This window comes from Neoarius graeffei, chromosome 12 (assembly GCF_027579695.1).
Source record: "Neoarius graeffei isolate fNeoGra1 chromosome 12, fNeoGra1.pri, whole genome shotgun sequence".
In the NCBI taxonomy this organism is placed as follows: domain Eukaryota; kingdom Metazoa; phylum Chordata; class Actinopteri; order Siluriformes; family Ariidae; genus Neoarius; species Neoarius graeffei.
The window spans coordinates 22,590,772-22,611,915 of NC_083580.1; the positions used below are offsets into that span (position 1 = coordinate 22,590,772).

Here is a 21,144-nt window from a genome sequence, read left to right on the forward strand (position 1 = left end):
TACAGGGTCGCAGGTAAGCTGGAGCCTATCCCAGCTGACTAAGGGTGAGAGGCAGGGTACACCCTGGACAAGTCACCAGGCCATTGCAGGACAAAGACAAGATATTTAATGTTTAATCTGATAAGCTTTATTGTTTTTTGTAAATGTACACTCATTCTGAATTTGATGTCTGAAACATATTCCAAAAAAGTTGGGAGAGGGGCAGCAAAAAACTGGGAAAGTTGTGGAATGCTCCAAAACACTTGTTTGGAACATTCTACAGGTAAACAGGTGATAGTAGCTTGACTGAATATGAAAGGGGCATCCTCGAAATATTCAGTCGTTCACAAGCAAGGATGGGCCAAGGTTCATCACTTTAAGAACAATATATCTCAATGTTGACCTGACCTCAATATTGACCTGTCCAGGGTGTACCCTGCCTCTCACCCATAGTCAGCTGGGATAGGCTCCAGCTTGCCTGTGACCCTGTACAGGATAAGCGGCTACAGATAATGGATGGATGGATGGATGGATGGATGGATGGATGGATGGATGGATGGATGGATGGATGGATATCTCAATGTACAATTGCAAGGAATTTAGGGAATTCACCATATACAATCCTTAATAAGATCAAAAGATTCAGAGAATCCAGAGAAATCTCTGTACATAAGGGGCAAGGCCAAAAACCAACACTGAACACCAGTGACCTTTGTTCCCTCAGGCGGCACTGCATTAAAAACTGACATGATTGTATAAAGGATATTACTACATAGGCTTGGGAACACTTCAGAAGACCATTGTCAGTAAACACAGTTCATGACTGCGCCTACCATGCAAAGCGAAAGCCCTATATCAACAACATCCACAAATCGCACCGAATTCTCTGGGCCCAAGCTCATCTGAGATAGACTGAAGCAAAGTGGAAAACTGTGCTATGGTCTGATGAGTTCACCTTTCAAATTGTTTTTGAAAATCACAGACATTGTGCCCATAGGGCTAAAGAGGAAAAGGACTATTCAGACTGTTACCAGCACAAAGTTCAAAAACCAGCATCTGTGATGGTATGGGGGTGAGTTAGTGCCCATGACATGGGTAACTTGCACATCTGTGAAAGCACCATTAATGCTGAAAGGTACATACAGGTTTTGGAGCAACATATGCTGCCATGTAGATGACATCTTTTTCAGGGATGTTCCTGCTTATTCCAGAAAGGCAATGCCAAACCACATTCTACATCTGTTACAAGAGTGTGGATTTGCAGTAAAAGAGAGTGTGGGTGCTAAACTGGCCTGCCTGCTTCATATTGAAAATGTGTGGCACATTATGAAGTGCAAAATACGACAAGAGAGACCCCAGACTGTTCAACAACTGAAGTCGTATATAAAGCAAGAATGGAAAAGAATTTCACTTTCAAAACTTCAGTGGTGGGCGGCACAGTGGTGTAGTGGTTAGCACTGTCACCTCACAGCAAGAAGGTCCTGGGTTTGAGCCCAGCGGCCGACGAGGGCCTTTCTGTATGGAGTTTGCATGTTCTCCCCGTGTCTGTGTGGGTTTCCTCTGGGTGCTCCGGTTTCCCCCACAGTCCAAAGACATGCAGGTTAGGCTAATTAGAGTGAAAGTCAAAAGTCCTTCCCACACCATGTGGCGCCGATCTCAGTTTCCGTAGCCCCCAGCCTCTCGCCTATTATGTAGCTAGGGTTACAGTGGGGGGCTAGTCCTCTGGTAACCGCGAGAGTTTGACTCCCCACTCAAATCTGTATTGCAGCGTGCCTTGCCAGACAGCAATAGGTGCCATTTTTATGATAGTCTTTGGTATGACCCGACCGTGAGTAGAACTCGCAATCTCCCGATCGAGAGGCGGACACGCTAACCACTAGGCCAACTCGTGGTTAGGCTAATTGGTGGCTCTAAATTGACCATAGGTGTGAATGTGAATGGTTGTTTGTCTCTATGTGTCAGCCCTGGGATAACCTGGCAACTTATCCAGGGTGTACCCTGCCTCTTGCCCATAGTTAGTTAGGATAGGCTCCAGCTTGCCTGCGACCCTGTAGAACAGGATAAGCGGCTACAGATAATGGATGGATGGGTATAGGGTGTACCCCGCCTCTCACCCATAGTCAGCTGTGATCGGTTCCAGCTTGCCCACGACATTGCACAGGATAAGCGGTTATGGATAATGGATGGGTGGATGTACTTGTAGGTAAAAGAAACTAATTCATTTAGAATTTTGTATCATTTAAATGCTTATTGAATGTTTTAATTGAGTCTGAGTTCTCATCTCATTATCTCTAGCCGCTTTATCCTTCTACAGGGTCGCAGGCAAGCCGGAGCCTATCCCAGCTGACTATGGGCAAAAGGCAGGGTACACCCTGGACAAGTCGCCAGGTCATCACAGGGCTGACACATAGACACAGACAACCATTCACACTCACATTCACACCTACGGTCAATTTAGAGTCACCAGTTAACCTAACTTGCATGTCTTTGGACTGTGGGGGAAACCAGAGCACCCGGAGGAAACCCATGCGGACACGGGGAGAACATGCAAACTCCGCACAGAAAGGCCCTCGCCGGCCACGGGGCTCGAACCCGGACCTTCTTGCTGTGAGGCGACAGCGCTAACCACTACACCACCGTGCCGCCGAGTCTGAGTTCTGTATACTGATATTTATATATTTAGTTCTGTATATTGGTATTCTGTATATTGATTGTCTTGAGCGAGGCACTTAACCCCCAACTGCTCCCCGGGCACTGGTAGCATGGCTGCCCACTGCTCTGGGTATGTGTGTGTGCTCATTGCTCACGTCTGTGTGCATGTGTGTTCACTGCTTCAGATGGGTTAAATGCAGAGAGGAATTTCACAAGTGTGCATGTGATGAATAAAGTTCTTCTTCTTCTTAAAAAAAACAATAAAGTTTATCAGTTTGAACATTAAATATCTTGTCTTTGTATTGTATTCAATTGAATATCAGTCAAAAAGGATTTGAAAATCATTGCATTCTGTTTTTATTTACATTTTACACAGCATCCCAACTTTTTTAGAATCAGGGTTGTACTTGGGAGCATACTGGCTGCAGCACTGCTGTGGTCTGGTATAAAAAGGAACGAAAGAGATGCTCCAAATTAAATAAAGAGTCTAGGCCAATGGTTTTCCAAGTGGGGTTCATGAATGATAGCTTTGTTTTGTTGCAGTGGTGGAAAATCACACCCCACCATTTAAAATAATATTTAATATTAACTTATTATAGTTATTATTCTATTTGACTTTACACATAAATTGAATGGGTTTAATCCAAACCTCAATAACCTAAAAACAAGTAAGCCTATAAATAATGTCAATTTGGACCTAACATGCTCCATTGATGGAAACTGTATGAATAGAAAGCTCTGTATCTGTAATAAATAGTCACAAAATTACTGTACCCATTTAAATAATGAGGCAGATATTTGAAAAGATGGAGAGCGATGGATTTATTTATTTAGTTAGTTTTTACAGTTAAAAGTGTTCTGTGCTGCAAAAGGTTTGAGAACCCTACATCTAGGTCAGTGCAATTTTGGTATATTAAAATAGCTTTCATTATTATTGGAAAATATTCCATAAATCAAGTTTCTCTGCATAGAACTCCATAATAACAGTTGATTAAAATCTCCTGCGATCCTATAAGCATCTCAGAAGTGATTTTGAGGTTTAGCATATAACTAGGTGTGCGCGCGTGTGCGTGAGCGTGTTTGTGTAATGTGTGTCTGTGCTCAGTCTGGCTTTGTGCATTTATGATAAAAATTGTATGAGTGCACACCCAAGTGCATTTATGAGTAGATGTTGCTTTTGTGTTCATATTTATGCATGTGCATGTACCCTGTGTGTCTGTCTGTGTGTGCACGTGGGTTCTGTGGACTATCAACAGAACGTGCCTCTTCACATTTCCTGTCTCCACCCATCCTCCTGTTCCTGAAGCAGTAAAGTGATCATCCTTTCATCATATCAGAGGTACCTATTTCCTCCAGCCCTGGCATGATGAGGTGTGATTATTATTAGCTCATCCAGCCGACAGGCAATGAACTTAAGCCATTATGTGTTGTCCATCATCCATCTGTCGTCCATTGTCCATATGGCATCGTCCACATTTCACGAAAATCGCTTCTTCCCTCTCTCAATTCTTCACTGATTTTTATTCTTTTTGGCAGGAAGGTGGGTCTGCCTGGGGTGCATGTAGCTTCTACCCAAATTTGGGCCAGAGTGAGCTACGCGGTCACTGATAGTCTCAGGTTTTTGTGGGGTTTTTTTTCTTTTATTCAGGATTGCTGGGATGAATGGAGACAGGAAATGAGAACCTGCAACACCTCTTGTTTCCTCTGAAGGAAGAGGGGCTATGCTTAAATAATTGAGAGGTCTGGCTTTGTTTAAATGCAGGCTGCTGTATCATTACCTTCACCAAACAGCAGATACATTTTTCAGGGTGCGGCCATAACTTATCATGTATGATAATGAAAAACTAATGAGTGGCCATGGCTTAGTTATGTAAGGGAACAAATTAATTAGCTGACATGAAAAAGTCGGCCATAAACACTATTAATAATTCCTGTGAATAACATTTTTTGCTGGCATAGAATGTTCATTTTGCATGTAGGGCGTGTCACCACAAAATGAGTCCAGTGTAGCAAAAGTTCATTCCAAGATATCACAATTTGTAATGAGAGTGTGTCAAAAAATGACTTACATATGCTTTTTTTTTACATTTTACTGTAAGTACATTCACCTTAATCTATAATTATAATGAATAGCACAAAGAAAGATGTGCTATGCATTAATTTTAATTTACACAACACAAAGTTTACAGCTGATTTTCTCCAAACTTGATTTTCTGTTAAGATGATAATACCTTAAACATTTCCACTAATTCCTCTGGATTGGCTCCAACAAATTTAACAAATCATCTGTTATTTTAAAGATAATTAACTGTAGATTTAGAATATCCAATAAAACCACTTTTAATTTCTTGACCAACTGGATTCATTTTGTGGTGACACACCCCATATGCTTGTTCAAATAAAACAAAAACTGAACATCCTAGTGACATAAGTAACAATAACTAGATAAAATGTACAATGTATAATATTGGCTATTATTATACATACAGGATACTTTTTTGATGGAATAAAAACATGTATTCTATTCCCTTCTATCGGGTTTCATTCATTTGGTTCGATAGGTTCATTCTACCCAATGGAGAATGAGCGTACAATACCGCTACGATATTGCACGTTGTCAAGACAACACGATGTCACACGTCAGAGCACGAATATCCAATGAGAAACTTTTCTGCTGTGCATGCACGCAATCATGTCTGTGTTCACCGGGAAAAAGAAAGATGCGTTGAACATCCTAAAGGCTTCCAAAACTTCATTAGATATTCTTCACATATATTTACAAGAGAAAAGCATACCAACAGACATTGAAAAACTGGAAAAGAGACATGTCGGACATGTAAAACTTCTGCGCTAGTGAGTGATTGTGACAATTTGGAAACAAACATTGTAAACAAACAAGCCAGGTTTGCTTCGTTAAATATGGAAACTTTTGAGAGAATTTTGGCTGCCAGGTGGCTCTATTGTGTGTAGTTGTTGATGTTGATTTTAAAAGTAAGTAAGTAAATTACACAAGGAAATGAATACTTAAGTATGAGTGAAAAATACTGAGGCGAGCGTGCATGGAAGAAGAGTCTGGAGACAGAAATCTTAGTTTCTCGGTCGTTAGCTTGTGATTTGCTCTCGACAGCACTGGCTTGACTGCTTTATTAGCATTCACTAACACTACTGATGAACGCTACACCGTCTGGAAGGTGACTTCACTGTCGGGCAAACAGCGCCGAGTCATGAGTAAGCTAGCGTTGGCCTTCGCTAACACTACTGATGAATGCTACACTGGCTGGAAGGTGACTGCACTGCCGTGCTGATAGTGCCAACTTGCAAGTAAGCTAGCGTTGGCCTTTGAGAATGCTGATATGAAGAGAGTAAGTAATAATAATAATAATAATAATATTGGCTGGCTTTTTTTCATGGTACGGTATATCAGATATATTCCATTCCGCTAGCATGATATTGAACTCATCTTCGACTCATTCAGTATCATGCTAGCTAAATTAAATATATCTGATATAACACTCAACACCCACCAATATTATTTAAAGGTAGACTGCCTTTCAGATTTTTCAAGTGTAGGTCATAAAAATAATTTTCCCTGATAGCCAGTTATTTTTGTTTAGTGGACCAAAAGCTACTGAATTCAAATCATAGACTTCCTTTTTTTTTAATAGAACAATTAATGAATTTAGGGCCACATGGCCCAAAATTCTCCACTATTTTTATTTGCTTCACCATGACCCAAGTCAAGATACTACATAATGCATCATGTGGTGGGCTTTTCCCATTCATGTAAGGCATTGTGGGATACAAATTTGAAATAGGAGAGGAAAATGGAGGACGCAAATGAAACATGAAAGACCAACTACAATAACAGAAAGTGAGAAGAAATTACATTATGTTGCAAAGGAAAGGAAATGCAGGACCAAACTAATAAATATTAGCGGTCAGCGAGCACCTCGGTGTGATCAGCTGTTCGTTTAGCGACAGAATGATGTAACTGTCAGTGCACAGTCAAGGTAAACCTGTAGATGGCAGTAATGCAACACTGAATGCCAGCTGCTGTAAAACCCAAAAGAAGAAGGAAAAGAAGAAGAAGCAGGTAAACTGACGCATGCACACACCGGACTTCCTTTGTCTGCTTGACTGCGCGAAGTGAGCAATTTCATGCACATTATTTGCTAGGGAATCCCCTCAAATTAAATAACTTCCCAGCCACAGAATGGCCTGTTTTTGTTTTTTTTGTGTGTTTTTTTTTTTAGATATTACAGAAGTAAACGTATAATCACAATGACCAAGTTTCAGAGGGAACTAATTTTCAGAGGGAAATAAACTTCAGAGAGAACTGATTTTATGAAATCGAAAGGCCATATAGCTTTAAATACCTGTATTCTATTGTTCTTTAATATGAAATCAGTTCAGTATGGCAATTCTGAAATGCCTTAAATTCTGAGGCTGATAAAAGACTATGTTTCAATACAATATTATTTTAAAGAACAATAGAGTAGAGCTCTTCCCATTACTATATCAACTATTTTATCTAATTGCATACTACAGAACTGAAAGGTTTACTGTTTTATACATTATATATGGTTTCATAAAAAGCAATTGAATTGAAATTGAAAGCAATTTCGTTGAACAAATGGATGCAAAACCAACATTCTATGTGAAGAAAAGTTGTTAAGTTGAACTTTTGTAATGTCTACACTTAAACTAAAACAGATGTGCAGCAGCTTCTTTATAATACCCTGTATATACACACACTCCAGGTGGGGGCACAAACTTATCAAGATGTTACTGCACTTAATCATCTAATTCCCTAAGCCAAGGCCACAACTTAATGTCTTCGTTCCCATGCTTTATTAGGCCATGACCATGCATTAAGAGCTCATTTCCCTGCAGTTACAAGTTGTGGCCCTGCATTATTTTTATTAAGTAGGCATGTCAGCAGCAGGGCTGCATAGTTAAGCATGAGGGAGGAATTAATGTTTCATTAGTGAAGCACATGGAATGTGGAGTGTTGTCAAACCCTCATGTCCACAGAGAACTATGAAAATGAGGGATAACATAAGTGAAAGAATTTCCAAAGTTTCAAGTGGCATAAAGAGAACGTGTCTTTTATGGCTCTGACCGCATGCTTATGTCTGTGTGGCATGGTGTTGTGCTTATACTCTCTGTGAGTTAATGGAAAATGTATCAAAGCCAAGTTTTTATTTCACAGCGTCATTTTAGAAAGGGAGCTAAATCTAAACCTATAGTCATATTAAAGGCATACGTTAGGCTACAGACTTAACACTTGGACAGGCTGTTCTCACATATGTGTTTCTCATTGGGCCTACAGTGTGTATTGTGTTTAGAGGCAGGGATACAGTTGGACTTACAGGCTCTCCATCAGCTCCTGGAGGTCCCCTCTCACCAAAATCACCTGGAAAGCCCTGCAGGAATATAAAGAGAAAGTTAGACTGCTAAAAAACAAACTGAGTGAAAAGCAGACACCCCCCCCCCACACACACACACACACACCTCTCTCTCTACACACTTGCTGACACTGCAGTTTAGGCTTAAGCATGTTTCTGGTTTTGTACATATTTCAAACGTCTGTGTGTATCTGTGTGTGTCTTGAGTCGAAATCCACTCCTGTTCCAGTAATACACAGACAACTCTCTCATGCTGAAAACATGACTGATGACTCAGAAGAAAGATTTCACACATACAAGCAGACACACACCCACATACTGTAATACATTCTTAAAAATACTGGATGACATACAGTATATAAACTAGTATACTTGATGTAAAGGTATGTATAAGCTAAAGGTACTTTCATTGGCCACTTTACGAAATCTGATAAGAAGTAGTCATGCATTCAAAACATAAGAAATGCCAGGTGTGAAACGTTCTCTGTCTCGGCTGTCCTCTTAGATCACCCGAGACAGATGTTAATACCTGGTGTGAGGGCTTGGCATATAACTAAAACACACACACACACAAAATGAGTTGAGGAAGTTAAGATTAAACATTACCGGCGTACCCATCTTGCCCCTCTTCCCTGGAGGACCAGGACTCCCCTGAAAAAAAAAATCAAGATACGTAAATGAGTACACCTCCTTTGAAAAGTAACATTTTAAACAATATCTCAATGAACACAAACAATTTCCACAATGTTGACAAGACAAAGTTTAATATAATATCTGTTTAACTTATAACGTGAAAGTAAGGTTAATAATATAACTTAGATTACACATTTTTCAGTTTTACTCAAATTAGGGTGGTGCAAAAATGAGTACACCCCACAACAAAAACTACTACATCTAGTACTTTGTATGGCCTCCATGATTTTTAATGACAGCACCAAGTCTTCTAGGTATGGAATGAACAATTTGGCGACATTTTGCAACATCAATCTTTTTCCATTCTTCAACAATGACCTCTTTTAGTGACTGGATGCTGGATGGAGAGCGATGCTCAACTTGTCTCTTCAGAATTCCCCATAGGTGTTCGATTGGGTTCGGATCAGGAGACATACTTGGCCACTGAATCACTTTTACCCTGCTCTTCTTCAGAAATCCAACAGTGGCCTTAGATCTATGTTTAGTCATGTTGGAAAAGTGCATGACGACCAAGGGCACGGAGTGATGGTAGCATCTTCTCTTTCAGTATAGAGCAATACATCTGTGAATTCATGATGCCATCAATGAAATGTAGCTCCCCGACACCAGCAGTACTTATGCAGCCCCACATAAAGACACTGCCACCACCATGTTTCACTGTAAGCACCATGCATTTTTCTTTGTATTCCTCACCTTTGCGACGCCATACAGTTTTGAAGCCATCAGTTCCAAAAACATTTATCTTGGTCTCATCACTCCAGAGTATAGAGTCCCAGTAGTCTTCATCTTTGTCAGCATGGGCCCTGGCAAACTCTAGGCGGGCTGTTTTGTGCCTGGGCTTTAGGAGAGGCTTCTTTCGTGGACGGCATCCATGCATGCCATTCCTCTGCAGTGTACGCCGTATTGTGTCACAGGAAATAGTCACCCCAGTTTGGCTTTCTACTTCTTTAGATAACTGCAGTGAACTTGCATGCCGATTTTCTTCAGCCCTTCTCATCAGAAGACGCTCCTGTCGAGGTGTTAACTTCCGTGGACAACCTGGACATCTCTGTGAGATGGTTGCAGTTCCATCTTTCTTAAATTTTTGTACCACTTTTGCTACAGTATTCTGACTGATAAGTAAAGCTTTGCTGATCTTGTAGCCTTCACCTTTGTGGTGTAAAGAAATTATTTTCTTTGGGGAATTCTGAAGAGACAAGTTGAGCATCACTCTCCAGCCAGCATCCAGTCACTAAAAGAGGTCATTGTTGAAGAATGGAAAAAGATTGATGTTGCAAAATGTCGCCAACTTGTTCATTCCATGCCTAGAAGACTTGGTGCTGTCATTAAAAATCATGGAGGCCATACAAAGTACTAGATGTAGTAGTTTTTGTTGTGGGGTGTACTCATTTTTGCACCACCCTAATTTGAGTAAAACTGAAAAAATGAGTAATCTAAGTTTATATTATTAACTTTACTTTCACGTTATAAGTTAAACAGTTGTTATATTAAACTTTGTCTTGTCAACATTTTGGAAATTGTGTTCACTGAGATATTGTTTAAAATGCTACTTTTCAAAGGGGGTGTATTCATTTACGCTGAGCACTATATATATATATATATATATATATATATATATATATATGGAGACTGACAGGGAGAGAAAGAGGAGAGGAGGATTTAATTGTTTATTGTTACATTAATGGTTAAAATTAAAAGAATTTCAAATTTCGATTTGTCAGACCACAGGACAGTTTTCCACTTTGCCTCAGTCCATCGTAAATGAGCTCGGGCCCAGAGAAGGTGACGGTGTTTCTGGATATTGTTTATATATGGTTTTAACTCGAATTTGTGGATGCAGTGATGAACTGTGCTCACAAACAGTGGTTTTCAGAAGTGTTTCTGAGCCCATACACTGATTTCCATTACAGAATTGTGTCTGGTTTTCATGTAGTGCATAGGTTTTTAGAGTGGATGCCCTTCTTGACACAACCCTCCCCAATCTATTTGGGCTTGGGATCAGCACTGGCATGTGCACTGGCATGTGCAACCCCAGTAGCTGGGTATTTTTACCTAAACTGCATGTCTTTGAACTGTGTGAGGAAACCAGAGCACCTGGAGGAAACCCACACAGGCACGGGGAGAACATGCAAACTTCACATAGAAAGCCCTACGTTGGCCATGAGGTTCAAACCCTGAACCTTCTTGCTGTGAGGTGACAGTGCTAACCACTGCACCCACCATGTACCATAGATGATGTGATCCCCAAATACTTGCAATTTTACATTGAGGAATGTTATTCTTAAATTGGTGCACTATTTTCCCCGAGTAATCTTTCACAGAACGTTGAACCCCTCCCCATCTTTACTTCTGAGAGACTCCACCTCTCTGGGATGCTCTTTTTATACCCAATCATGTTACTGACCTGTTGCCAATTAACGTTATTAGGGTTGTTTGTTTGTTTTTTAGCATTACACAACTATCCCAGTCTTTTGTTGCCCCGTCTCAACTTTTTTTGAAACATGTTGCTGTACTAAATTCAAAATGAGCATATATTTTTCAAAAAACAATAAAATTCCTCAGTTTCAACATTGGATATTTTGTCTTTGTACTATTTTCAACGAAATATAGGTTTCCATGATTTACAAATAATCATATTCTCTTTTTATTTATGTTTTACACAGCGTCCCAGCTTTTTTGGAATTGGGATTGTAAATATACAGATACAGATATTGGCATTGTGTTACACCCTGACACTACATGTTGGCTGGTTATTATCTTGTATTGCCTTCTTGTCACTTTTCTAGAATGTATTGCACCAAGGCCATGGAGAATGTTATTTGATTTTACTGTATACTTGTAAATGGCTACAATGACAATTCTCTCGATTGTATATCTCTACATTCTACTCTACAAAAATTCACTTCCTGTTCTTCAACAAATTCATTCATTTATTTATTCACTGTCTATACCACTTTTCCATCCCATTGGGGAAAGTCATGGCCAAATGATTAGAGAAGCAGCTTTGGGACCAAAAGGTTGCCGGTTTGATTCCCTGGACCAGCAAGAATGGTTGAAGTGCCCTTGAGCAAGGCACCTAACCCCCAGCTGCTCCCCAGGCTACTCTGGGTACGTTGTACATCACTCTGTATAAGAGTGTCTGCTAAATGCCATTAATGTAATGTAATATAATTGCAGGTGAGCTGAAGCCAAGCTGAAGCCTACAGGTGAGAGGTGGGGTACACCCTGGACAGGTCGCCAGTCTATTACGAGTCTTCAGCAAATGTTATTGTTTATAGTCCTCAGTTTTTTATCATCACTTTTGGGTTATTTTTTTTTATCACAAAGAGAGTCATTATTAATGGGATACAGTGTGTAAAAGAGCCCATAGAAACAATGTCAAGTGCTAAGAGGACTAGAAACCTAGCTCAAATAAACAAATTAGCTATTTTTGTCAACATTCAATGAGGAGCAAGCAAAACATAGAAAAAAATCTCCATTTTAGATGCCAGTAAGTGTGTATAAATATAAAGAAAAGGTGAACAAACTCACTCTTTCACCATCAGGTCCCGGTAAACCAAAAAGGCCCGGGATGCCAATAAAACCCTACAGAGAGAGAGAGAAAGCAGGGAGCACAGAGAAAGAAAGAGAAAAAAAACTTTTAAGACTACTGGAAATCTTTCATATATTTGCAGGAGAAAAAGTGGATGGATGCATGGATGGATGGATGGATGGATGGATGGATGGATAGGCAGATGAAAGAATTAATGGACATGTTGATGGTCTCACTGTAGAGGTAAACCTTGAGGAAAGTGTATATGCCCATGGACTGCATGGTGCTGGCCTCCACAATGTAGTCCAAGGGCACATACCCTCACGCCAGGGATACACACGCCGTGCCATGCTGACTGTGGAGCAGAAATTCATACACATATATATATATATATATATATATATATATATATATATATATATATATATATATACACACACACACAAATATAACCTATGAAACTGTATGACAGTATCGCCTATACTAACACCTGAGATTTACTGATTACACGGACACCAGACACATGCATACATACATGCTAATTTATCTTACACACACACACCATACTATACATTAAGTCCCAAGCATACACATACAACTGTATTATACACACATTCTATACAAACACCTGAGAGTTAATTATTACACACATACACATAGATAAGCAAGTACACACACACACACAGGGAGAGAGAGAGAGAGAGAGAGTGGAGGTAATCAATAATAAACTAATTCTCTATTGTTGTTGTTGCTGCTCCTTGCTGTGTGTGTGTGTGTGTGTGTGTGTGTGTGTGTGTGTGTGTGTGTGTGTGTGTGTGTGTGTGTTTAGTGGGTTTAAGCAAAAAGACAGCAGGGCCTCAGTCTGATTTTAAACAGGAAATTCCAGTCAGTAGGGGTGGAGCAAACCCTGATAAAGAGCTTGTGGGTGGGTGGGTGGGTGGGTGTCTGTCTGTCATACATGTTGAAGGAGTAGAAAGCATCAAAACAAACAGTGAGTTTGTACTGAGCACACACACACACATATATAGCCTTATGGCTTTAGCAACAGTCCAGAAAGCAATTTCACATGGTGTGTTCTGGACAGTGAAAGAAAAAGGACAATGGATAGTATAAGAATAAACAGAATAAATACATGAAAGGTAAAAATAAAAAACAGAAAAGGTAAGATAAAGCGGAAGAGAGGTAGAACAAGAGAGAAAGCAAGAAAAACAAACAGACCAAGGCAAAACAAGAGTTATCACATCTCTACAACAGAGTCACTCAAACTGCTTAATATTACAAGCTGGACCACAGAAGAAACACCAAGACACCCTATAATAACCAGACAACAAGCCTGTTAATTAGTAACCATGGATGCCACAGGCCAAGTCTGATGTTACGGCCCAACCTGTTGCCACAGTTACATGGCCGGGGTGATGAAGGCTACAGACAGTGCTGAAAGTGGAAGTAGCTTTGCACTCACCCGAGCGCCTTTTGGCCCACGAGGCCCTATGGGACCTGGAAGCCCCTGAAATAAAGAAAATAAATATCATAATTATGATTAAAATTATTACATTTATTATGTTACATTATAATGTCACTGTCATGAAAAACATGAAAAAAACACTAGTACAGTCAACTCCAAAAACTACTGGCACCCTTCACGGTAATGAGCAGAATTGAATCTATATTTTGAGCTTAAACATATATATAGGACTTTCCCCAAAGCGTGGATATGCGTGAAGTGATATGCCACCAGAATGCACCATTTTGAATGCAAAATTTCAAAATTTTCAAACCCCCCCCAAGCAGCAGGTAGCACTGAGCTGGCTATAAGCCTTGTATGATGAGATTGAGTGGAATAACTGTTTTATTCTATCCACAGTCACTGGATTTTGAGAAATGGAGCATTTTTATTTTTTGCAAATTCGAAAAATAAAAACTTTATTTAAAACATCCAACAAAATCGTTTCTGCTTAGAATGTAAACAAACCAACGAAATGACAGTAGCAATTTGTGAAAAATGTGATAATAATAATTCTTGAAAAAAAAAGATTCTTTGTTACCATCAAACACTTTTATTCCATATTTTTGTTGCTTTTTTTGTATTTTTGGGGGCTTTGTTTTCGAGTACAGTTTTTATTTCGTCCTCGGTTGTTTCAGCAGCACACTCCACCATTTTGTTTTTCCTTGACTCACGGTATATGAGCAGATATTCTAGTAGTAGAGTAGCCAAACAGAGTACGTGATTGGTCATTTCCAGTGAATGTGGATAGAATAAAACCTGATAATCTTCCACAAATAATAGTACAATGGTAGCAAAGTGGGATTATATACAGTACAAGATCATATCCAAAGTGATCATTTAGTAAAACTAATTTATATTACAACAATTGATCGAATAAACCTTTCCAGGCAAAGCAATCATTTCCTGATCCATATATCATTTGTGCAAAAACTTTTAGTCTGTGGTCCCTTCTACCAATATAAACACTGGAGAGTAGGAACAGTCACTGAAAAGTGCTTTTGTCAAAACCCATAAACCTGATTGCTTGATGTCTTCTGGCAATGTAACACTGAGGCCCTGTCCACTTGTTTACAGATACAATATTTCTGAAAATGTAGTTTTTACCAATCCCTTTTGGGGAAGAAAAATCCCATCTGCACAAACAGCATTTTTGAAAGTATCTCCCTCCACACTGTTCAAGTGAGCACACCATCAAGTTAGATGGTGATAGTATTTCATTCTGTTGTGACTATAGCTATAGCATATGTCTGTATTGTACTGAGGAATGACATGCAAGTAAGAATTTCATTGTACTTTGGTGTACATGACAATAAAAGGATTTGTATTGATTCAAATTCTTAAGTCGATTGAGTCAAGAATTCAATTAAGAGAACACCAACATCATTCATTCAGTCATTCAGTCATTTTCAGTAAGTGCTTTGTCCTGGTCTGGGTCACAGTTAGCCAAATGTTAGAATAAAAATGGCAAGGATTTTATTTGCAACCTAAAGCAACTAAATGCTTAATGTTACATTTGGGTCTTATCCAAAATCTTCATTGACAATGTGATTTCTACCGCTGGAGCAATGGATTCAACAGCAGTACAGAAGGGGTCATATTATATTTAATCATAAAACTAAGTGAAATTAACATTATCCAATGATCAATTGTAGACCACAAAGTATTAACCTGATTAGCAGCCATTATAAAGTCTTAGAACAATGTGCTTTTCAAAAAGCTTCGTTTTCAGTGACCAAAAACAACATTTCTATTTGAATCGGATGCCAAAATGCAAATTACATTATCTAAAATATCTGTATACAGGACATGTGGACAGGGTCTGAGCTGCACCAGGAGCAAGGAGAATCAAATCCAAGTACAAGAATGTAAAAAAAAGTTTATGAGTGACCAGGAAGAATATCCATCCATTATCTGTAGCCGCTTTATCCTGTCCTACAGGGTTGCAGGCAAGCTGGAGCCTATCCCAGCTGACTATGGGCAAGAGGTGGGGTACACCCTGGACAAGTCTCCAGGTCATCGCAAGGCAAACACATAGACACAGATAACCATTCACACTCACATTCACACCTACGGTCAATTTAGAGCCACCAATTAGCTTAATCTGCATGCCTTTGGACTGTGGGGGAAACCGGAGCACCCAGAGAAAACCCATGCAGACATGGGGAGAGCATGCAAACTCCACACAGAAAGGCCCTCGCCGGCTGCTGGGCTTGAACCCAGGACCTTCTTACTGTGAGGCAACAGTGCTAACCACTACACCACTGTGCCGCCCACCAGGAAGAATATGAGCAAGAAATTTCCAGTACCAGTCCAAAGTTTGGACACACCTACTCATTCACAGGTTTTTCTGTATTGTAACTATTTTCACTGTGACATTGTAGAACAATATCGAATACGTCAAAACTATGAAATAACTTATACAACATGCATGGAATTATGTGGAAAACAAAAAGGTGTTAAAAAAACTAAATACGTTTCATATTTTAGAGTCTTCAAAGTAGCCACTGTTTACCTTGATGATACTTTGCACACTATTGGCATTATCTTAACCAGCTTCATGAGGTAGTCACTTGGAGTGCTTTTCAATTAACAAGCATGCCTCGTCACAAGTTAATTAGTGCAATTTCTTGCCTTCTTAATGCATTTGAGACCATCAAACAGTAAATAGCAAATAATAACAATACAGTACATAGTCCTATTCAAGTACTGTGCTTCTTGACTTTATACAATCCATATAAAGTCAAGAAGCGTTCAACTAAGTAAAGAGGAACGACGTCCATTATTACTTTAAGGCATGAATTGTCTTTTTTAATTAATAAAAATAAAGGAAAAAAAACATTGAATTAGAAGGTGTGTCCAAGCTTTTGACTGGTACTGTAAACATTTTCAATTTTTAACCTAAATTTAGTTTTAACTGGGAAAAAACTGTCTAGACCGCTGGTTCAGTTACAACACACTCCTATCAAGCACAGCCTCATATTACACAGTTTAAACCTTAATTTATTCTGATAACAATTGCAGGAAGTCTGGAAAGCATTTTGTTTGCTATTTCATTGAAATGTTTGACATCAATCATATCTAGCAGTAACTATTGAACCACTGAGACAAACATTGCTGGCTAAGACCAATAACTTGGTTTTTCGGCTTCCATTATTTTGGGTTACATCACACAAACAGTACGTTTCCCAATTATTTTATGACGTTTTTTTTTTACAGTCATCCAGCTGAAGGATTATCTAAAAGCTTAATGTAAAATATCTGTCAGATTCTAATAAAAAAATGGATAAATAAATTGTTGAAGACGGTTATAGTACATGTGATTTCAAGAATGTGTTGTGTTTATGGTCTATGATGCATAGTTTCAACCAGTGTGTGTGTGTACGCACTGATTATTCAGTAGGATCTTTTATCAGTACAGATCTCTGCTGACATCTAGTGTATGGAAAGCTGTGGTACACTAGTTGCTTTTTATCCCCAAATGCAGGAAATAGATTTTGCATAATTGCTACATAAACAGGGGTGTAGCGGAGGGGTCCTGGGGTGCCTGTGACACCCCCTTCTCCTTTGTCAAACCATACATTTTTTCAATAGCCGCATAAGAATATTAGAAAAGCACCCACTGTAATTTTTCTAACATTTTTTAAAAAACTAGATTGTCAACGCAGCCTCATTAGGGTTTCTATAACCTTGTATGGACTTCCTGTGGTTTGGGCGCGAAAACCCAGTTCTGTGCAAGCCCAACACGATCGCACTAGAAAGCAAGGTTAAGCTGCCAGTGTAGCTGCAGTCTTTTTAGTTGTGAATTATGAGTATTTCCTCTTGTGTTAATAATTTGCCATGTCAAAACAAGCGAAACTTTCCTCCTTCTTTCGACGTGAAGAGAGGTAAGCAATTTATTATATATTTTTTTCCATCAAAGTTACATTTTGTGGCTTCAAAGCTAAGTTTTAGTGTGCCATTTCTAGAACACAGCATCAAGAAAACATGGAAGAAACAGCAATAATGGAAGAACCGGTTTCTAAACTACCTAAAACTAGCAATGGTAATTATTTTTGTTACATATTTTTCATAGTTCTATTCTAGAACTAAGTCAATTTTTTTATGATAAAACAGACTCAAAACAAGATGCATCATCGCCTTCGGCAGACCAAGAAACACCGGCCCAAGTGGCAGTTGCCGGTGAGTGAGCTTGGTTTGCTTATGCTATGGTCGCTGTTGTTTGGTTTGATAGAATTAGCCCAAAACATTAGTACGGTCAGTAAGCTCAACCATTCTTTTTGATTGATGTAGGCTTTCTTGATTTACCAGATGAAATAATCTTGAAGATTATGAAGCACCTACCGCTCTCGGCAGTGTTCCATACTGTAGCTTGTCAAGTACCTGCAAAAGGCTGCTGCAGCTATATCACACGGCCGTGTTATGGAAAAGTTTCACGTTCAATGTCATGCTCCTGGGTTCACCTAACACTCAGGATTCCACTTCCCACAATCCCCCTCACACACCTGTCACTATCATGTACACACCATCAGCCAACCCGGAGCCATTTCCTAGGAGTGGCTCCCCCGAGTTCTAATTATCATCACCTGTACTGCTTTGTTTATATCTGTATTTATACCCCTCTGTTTGTTTTACCCTTTGCACAGTATTGCCTCCACATTTTCGTGAGCCTACTAGGCGTTTCTATTTCTGATTGCATTCCTGTGTATGACCCTTTTTGCCTTCCGGTTTCTTCCTGTTTTGCCTAGCCCCTGTGTTTGTTTGCTCGTCTTTCTCACTTCCCGGTTTCTCAATCCTCGCCTGTTTTCGACTCCGATTTGCCTAGCCCTTGTGTTTATCTTGCCTGTGCTTTTCTGATTCCCGGTTCTTGGACTATTGCCCATTTCCCGACCACGATTTGTCTAGCCCTCGTTACTGTGTTTGATTTCTCGGTATTGACCTGGCCTGGCTTTTGTACATTGTCTTCTCTCACTGTGTTCATTAAAGCATTGAGTTTATTTTTAATCTGCAAGCGTCTGGTTTGTCACAGCCGCGTTGCAGAATACTGTGCCGACATGCAGACGGCGGATTACACGGAGCTACAGGTGGTGCTTAGCAGCCAAGGACAAAATGCTTGGACAACATCACCAGTGTTTTGACTCCGTGACTCAATCCATGCAGAATCTTACGCAGCAGCAGGGGGAGCAGCAAAAACAGTTAATGCGGATTGTTGAAAGCATGAAAGAAATTACTACCCAACTCCAATGACTCAGCATCCCCGGCATGCCTATGGTCACTAACCAGGCTGCTCCCCCCACAGCAGGTTCCAGTCCGTTTGTTGTCAGCAAGCCGGATAAATTTGATGGCTCACCTAATCAGTGTAAGGGGTTTTTGTTACAATGTTCAATATTTTTTGCAAATTACCCCCCGAGCTAGGACAAGGCTCGTATTTCTTTTATGATTTCTCACCTTACAGGCAAGGCCTCAGATTGGGCTACCGCAGTCTGGCCCATAGTCCAGTCTGACACTTATGATAATTTCATTAAAGAATTTAAAGCGGTTTTCAATCATGCCAATGAGGGCTGCTCTTAAGGGGAATTACTCACCCGTTTACATCAGGGTAATCGCTCAGTGTCTGACTATGCTTTGGACTTTAGCACTCTTGCAGCTGGGAGTGGTTGGAATAAGCCAGCGTTACTGGTGACATTTCGCAACGGTTTGAACTCTGACATACTAGTGGAAATGGCATGCAAGGATGACAGCCTTTCACTAGAGAAGCTGATTTCCCTAGCCATCCGCCTAGACCAACTGAAGCACAGGAAAGGTCTGCATAAATCCCCTATGGCTCCAGCTGCTGCACTGACTCCTCGTCACCAGTGCCCACCACTGACCCGTACAGTGCCCACCACTGACCCGCACTGACTGGCTCATAAGGAGCCAGAATCCCCCGAACCCTTGCAGTATGACTCATTCCGTTTGTCTGCAGAGGAGAAGCAACAACATCTCCAGGAGGGGCTGTGTCTCTATTGCAGAGCTGAGGGTCACCTTCTACATGACTGTCAAATCTGCCAAGGCAGTACTCTGGCACCAACCCCCGTTAATGTAGTGAGTGCACCCACTAAGGGGTTGGTCTCCAAGTCCTTCCTCCTGCCTGTGACAGTTAACTGCCCTCAGTCTGTCTGTGTGTTTTCAGCATTAATTTATTCTGCAGCTGAGGAGGACTTTATCCACGCCAAGCTGGTGGAGCAACTCCAGATTCCCGTGGAGCCACTGGAGACGCCACTGAGATTGACTGCCGTCGATGGAGATCCCATGGGAGAAGGACTTGTTAACTGGGTCACGAAACCCATTTCTATGACTGTCAGTGCTTTGCATTCTGAAGAGATTGTTTTTTTTTTTTTTGGACTGAATACTCGTGAGTATGCCATTATTTTAGATTTGCCCTGGCTCAGAAAGCATAACCCCGTCATCTGCTGGTCTGATAAAGAAATACTCTCATGGTCCAGTTACTGTTATGATCATTGTCTCATGCTTCCCACAGCCCAGGTGTCATCTACGACTATAGAAAGCCCCAATGACAATGCCATAGTTTCCGTGCCCCCCAAATACAGTGACCTGTTAGAAGTATTTAGTAAGAAAAGTGCTACCAAACTTCCCCCTCACAGAGAATGACTGTTCCATTGAGTTACTAGATGATGCTTTCCCACCTAAATCTAGAATTTACCCACTCACTCAGGCAGAGGAGAGAGCTATGGAGGAGTACATCCAGGAGACCTTACAACAGGGTTTCATCCATCCTTCTACTTCCCCCACAGCTGCAGAGTTCTTTTTTGTCAACAAGAAAGATGGGGGACTTAGGCCCTGCATTGACTATCGTGTGTTAAATCATGAAACCTTATTCCTACCTGCTGCCCTTAGTCCCCGTAGTGCTTGAACAACTTCGTGAAGCATTAATATTTACAAAACTTGACTTAAGAAGTGGGCGGCACGGTGGTGTAGTGGTTAGCGCTGTCGCCTCACAGCAAGAAGGTCCTGGGTTCGAGCCCCAGGGCTGGCGAGGGCCTTTCTGTGCGGAGTTTGCATGTTCTCCCCGTGTCCGCGTGGGTTTCCTCCGGGTGCTCCGGTTTCCCCCACAGTCCAAAGACATGCAGGTTAGGTTAACTGGTGACTCTAAATTGACCGTAGGTGTGAATGTGAGTGTGAATGGTTGTCTGTGTCTATGTGTCAGCCCTGTGATGACCTGGCGACTTGTCCAGGGTGTACCCTGCCTTTCGCCCGTGGTCAGCTGGGATGGGCTCCGGCTTGCCTGCGACCCTGTAGAAGGATGGGGCGGCTGGAGATAATGAGATGAGATGAGACTTAAGAAGTGCATACAACCTAGTCCGTATAAAGGAGGG

General features: G+C 40.6%; 1 protein-coding gene across 1 annotated transcript in view; it reads right to left on the reverse strand.

Annotated features, from left to right (window-relative positions):
• Positions 1–21,144, reverse strand: part of col27a1a (collagen, type XXVII, alpha 1a) — a 227,375-nt gene that overhangs the window by 145,127 nt on the left and 61,104 nt on the right. The window contains exons 10-13 of the mRNA XM_060936627.1: positions 13,727–13,771; positions 12,264–12,317; positions 8,646–8,690; positions 8,004–8,057 (exon numbers count right to left, since the gene is read on the reverse strand). Of these exons, the coding sequence (XP_060792610.1) occupies positions 8,004–8,057; positions 8,646–8,690; positions 12,264–12,317; positions 13,727–13,771 (198 nt within the window). The remainder of the gene's footprint in view (positions 1–8,003; positions 8,058–8,645; positions 8,691–12,263; positions 12,318–13,726; positions 13,772–21,144) is intronic.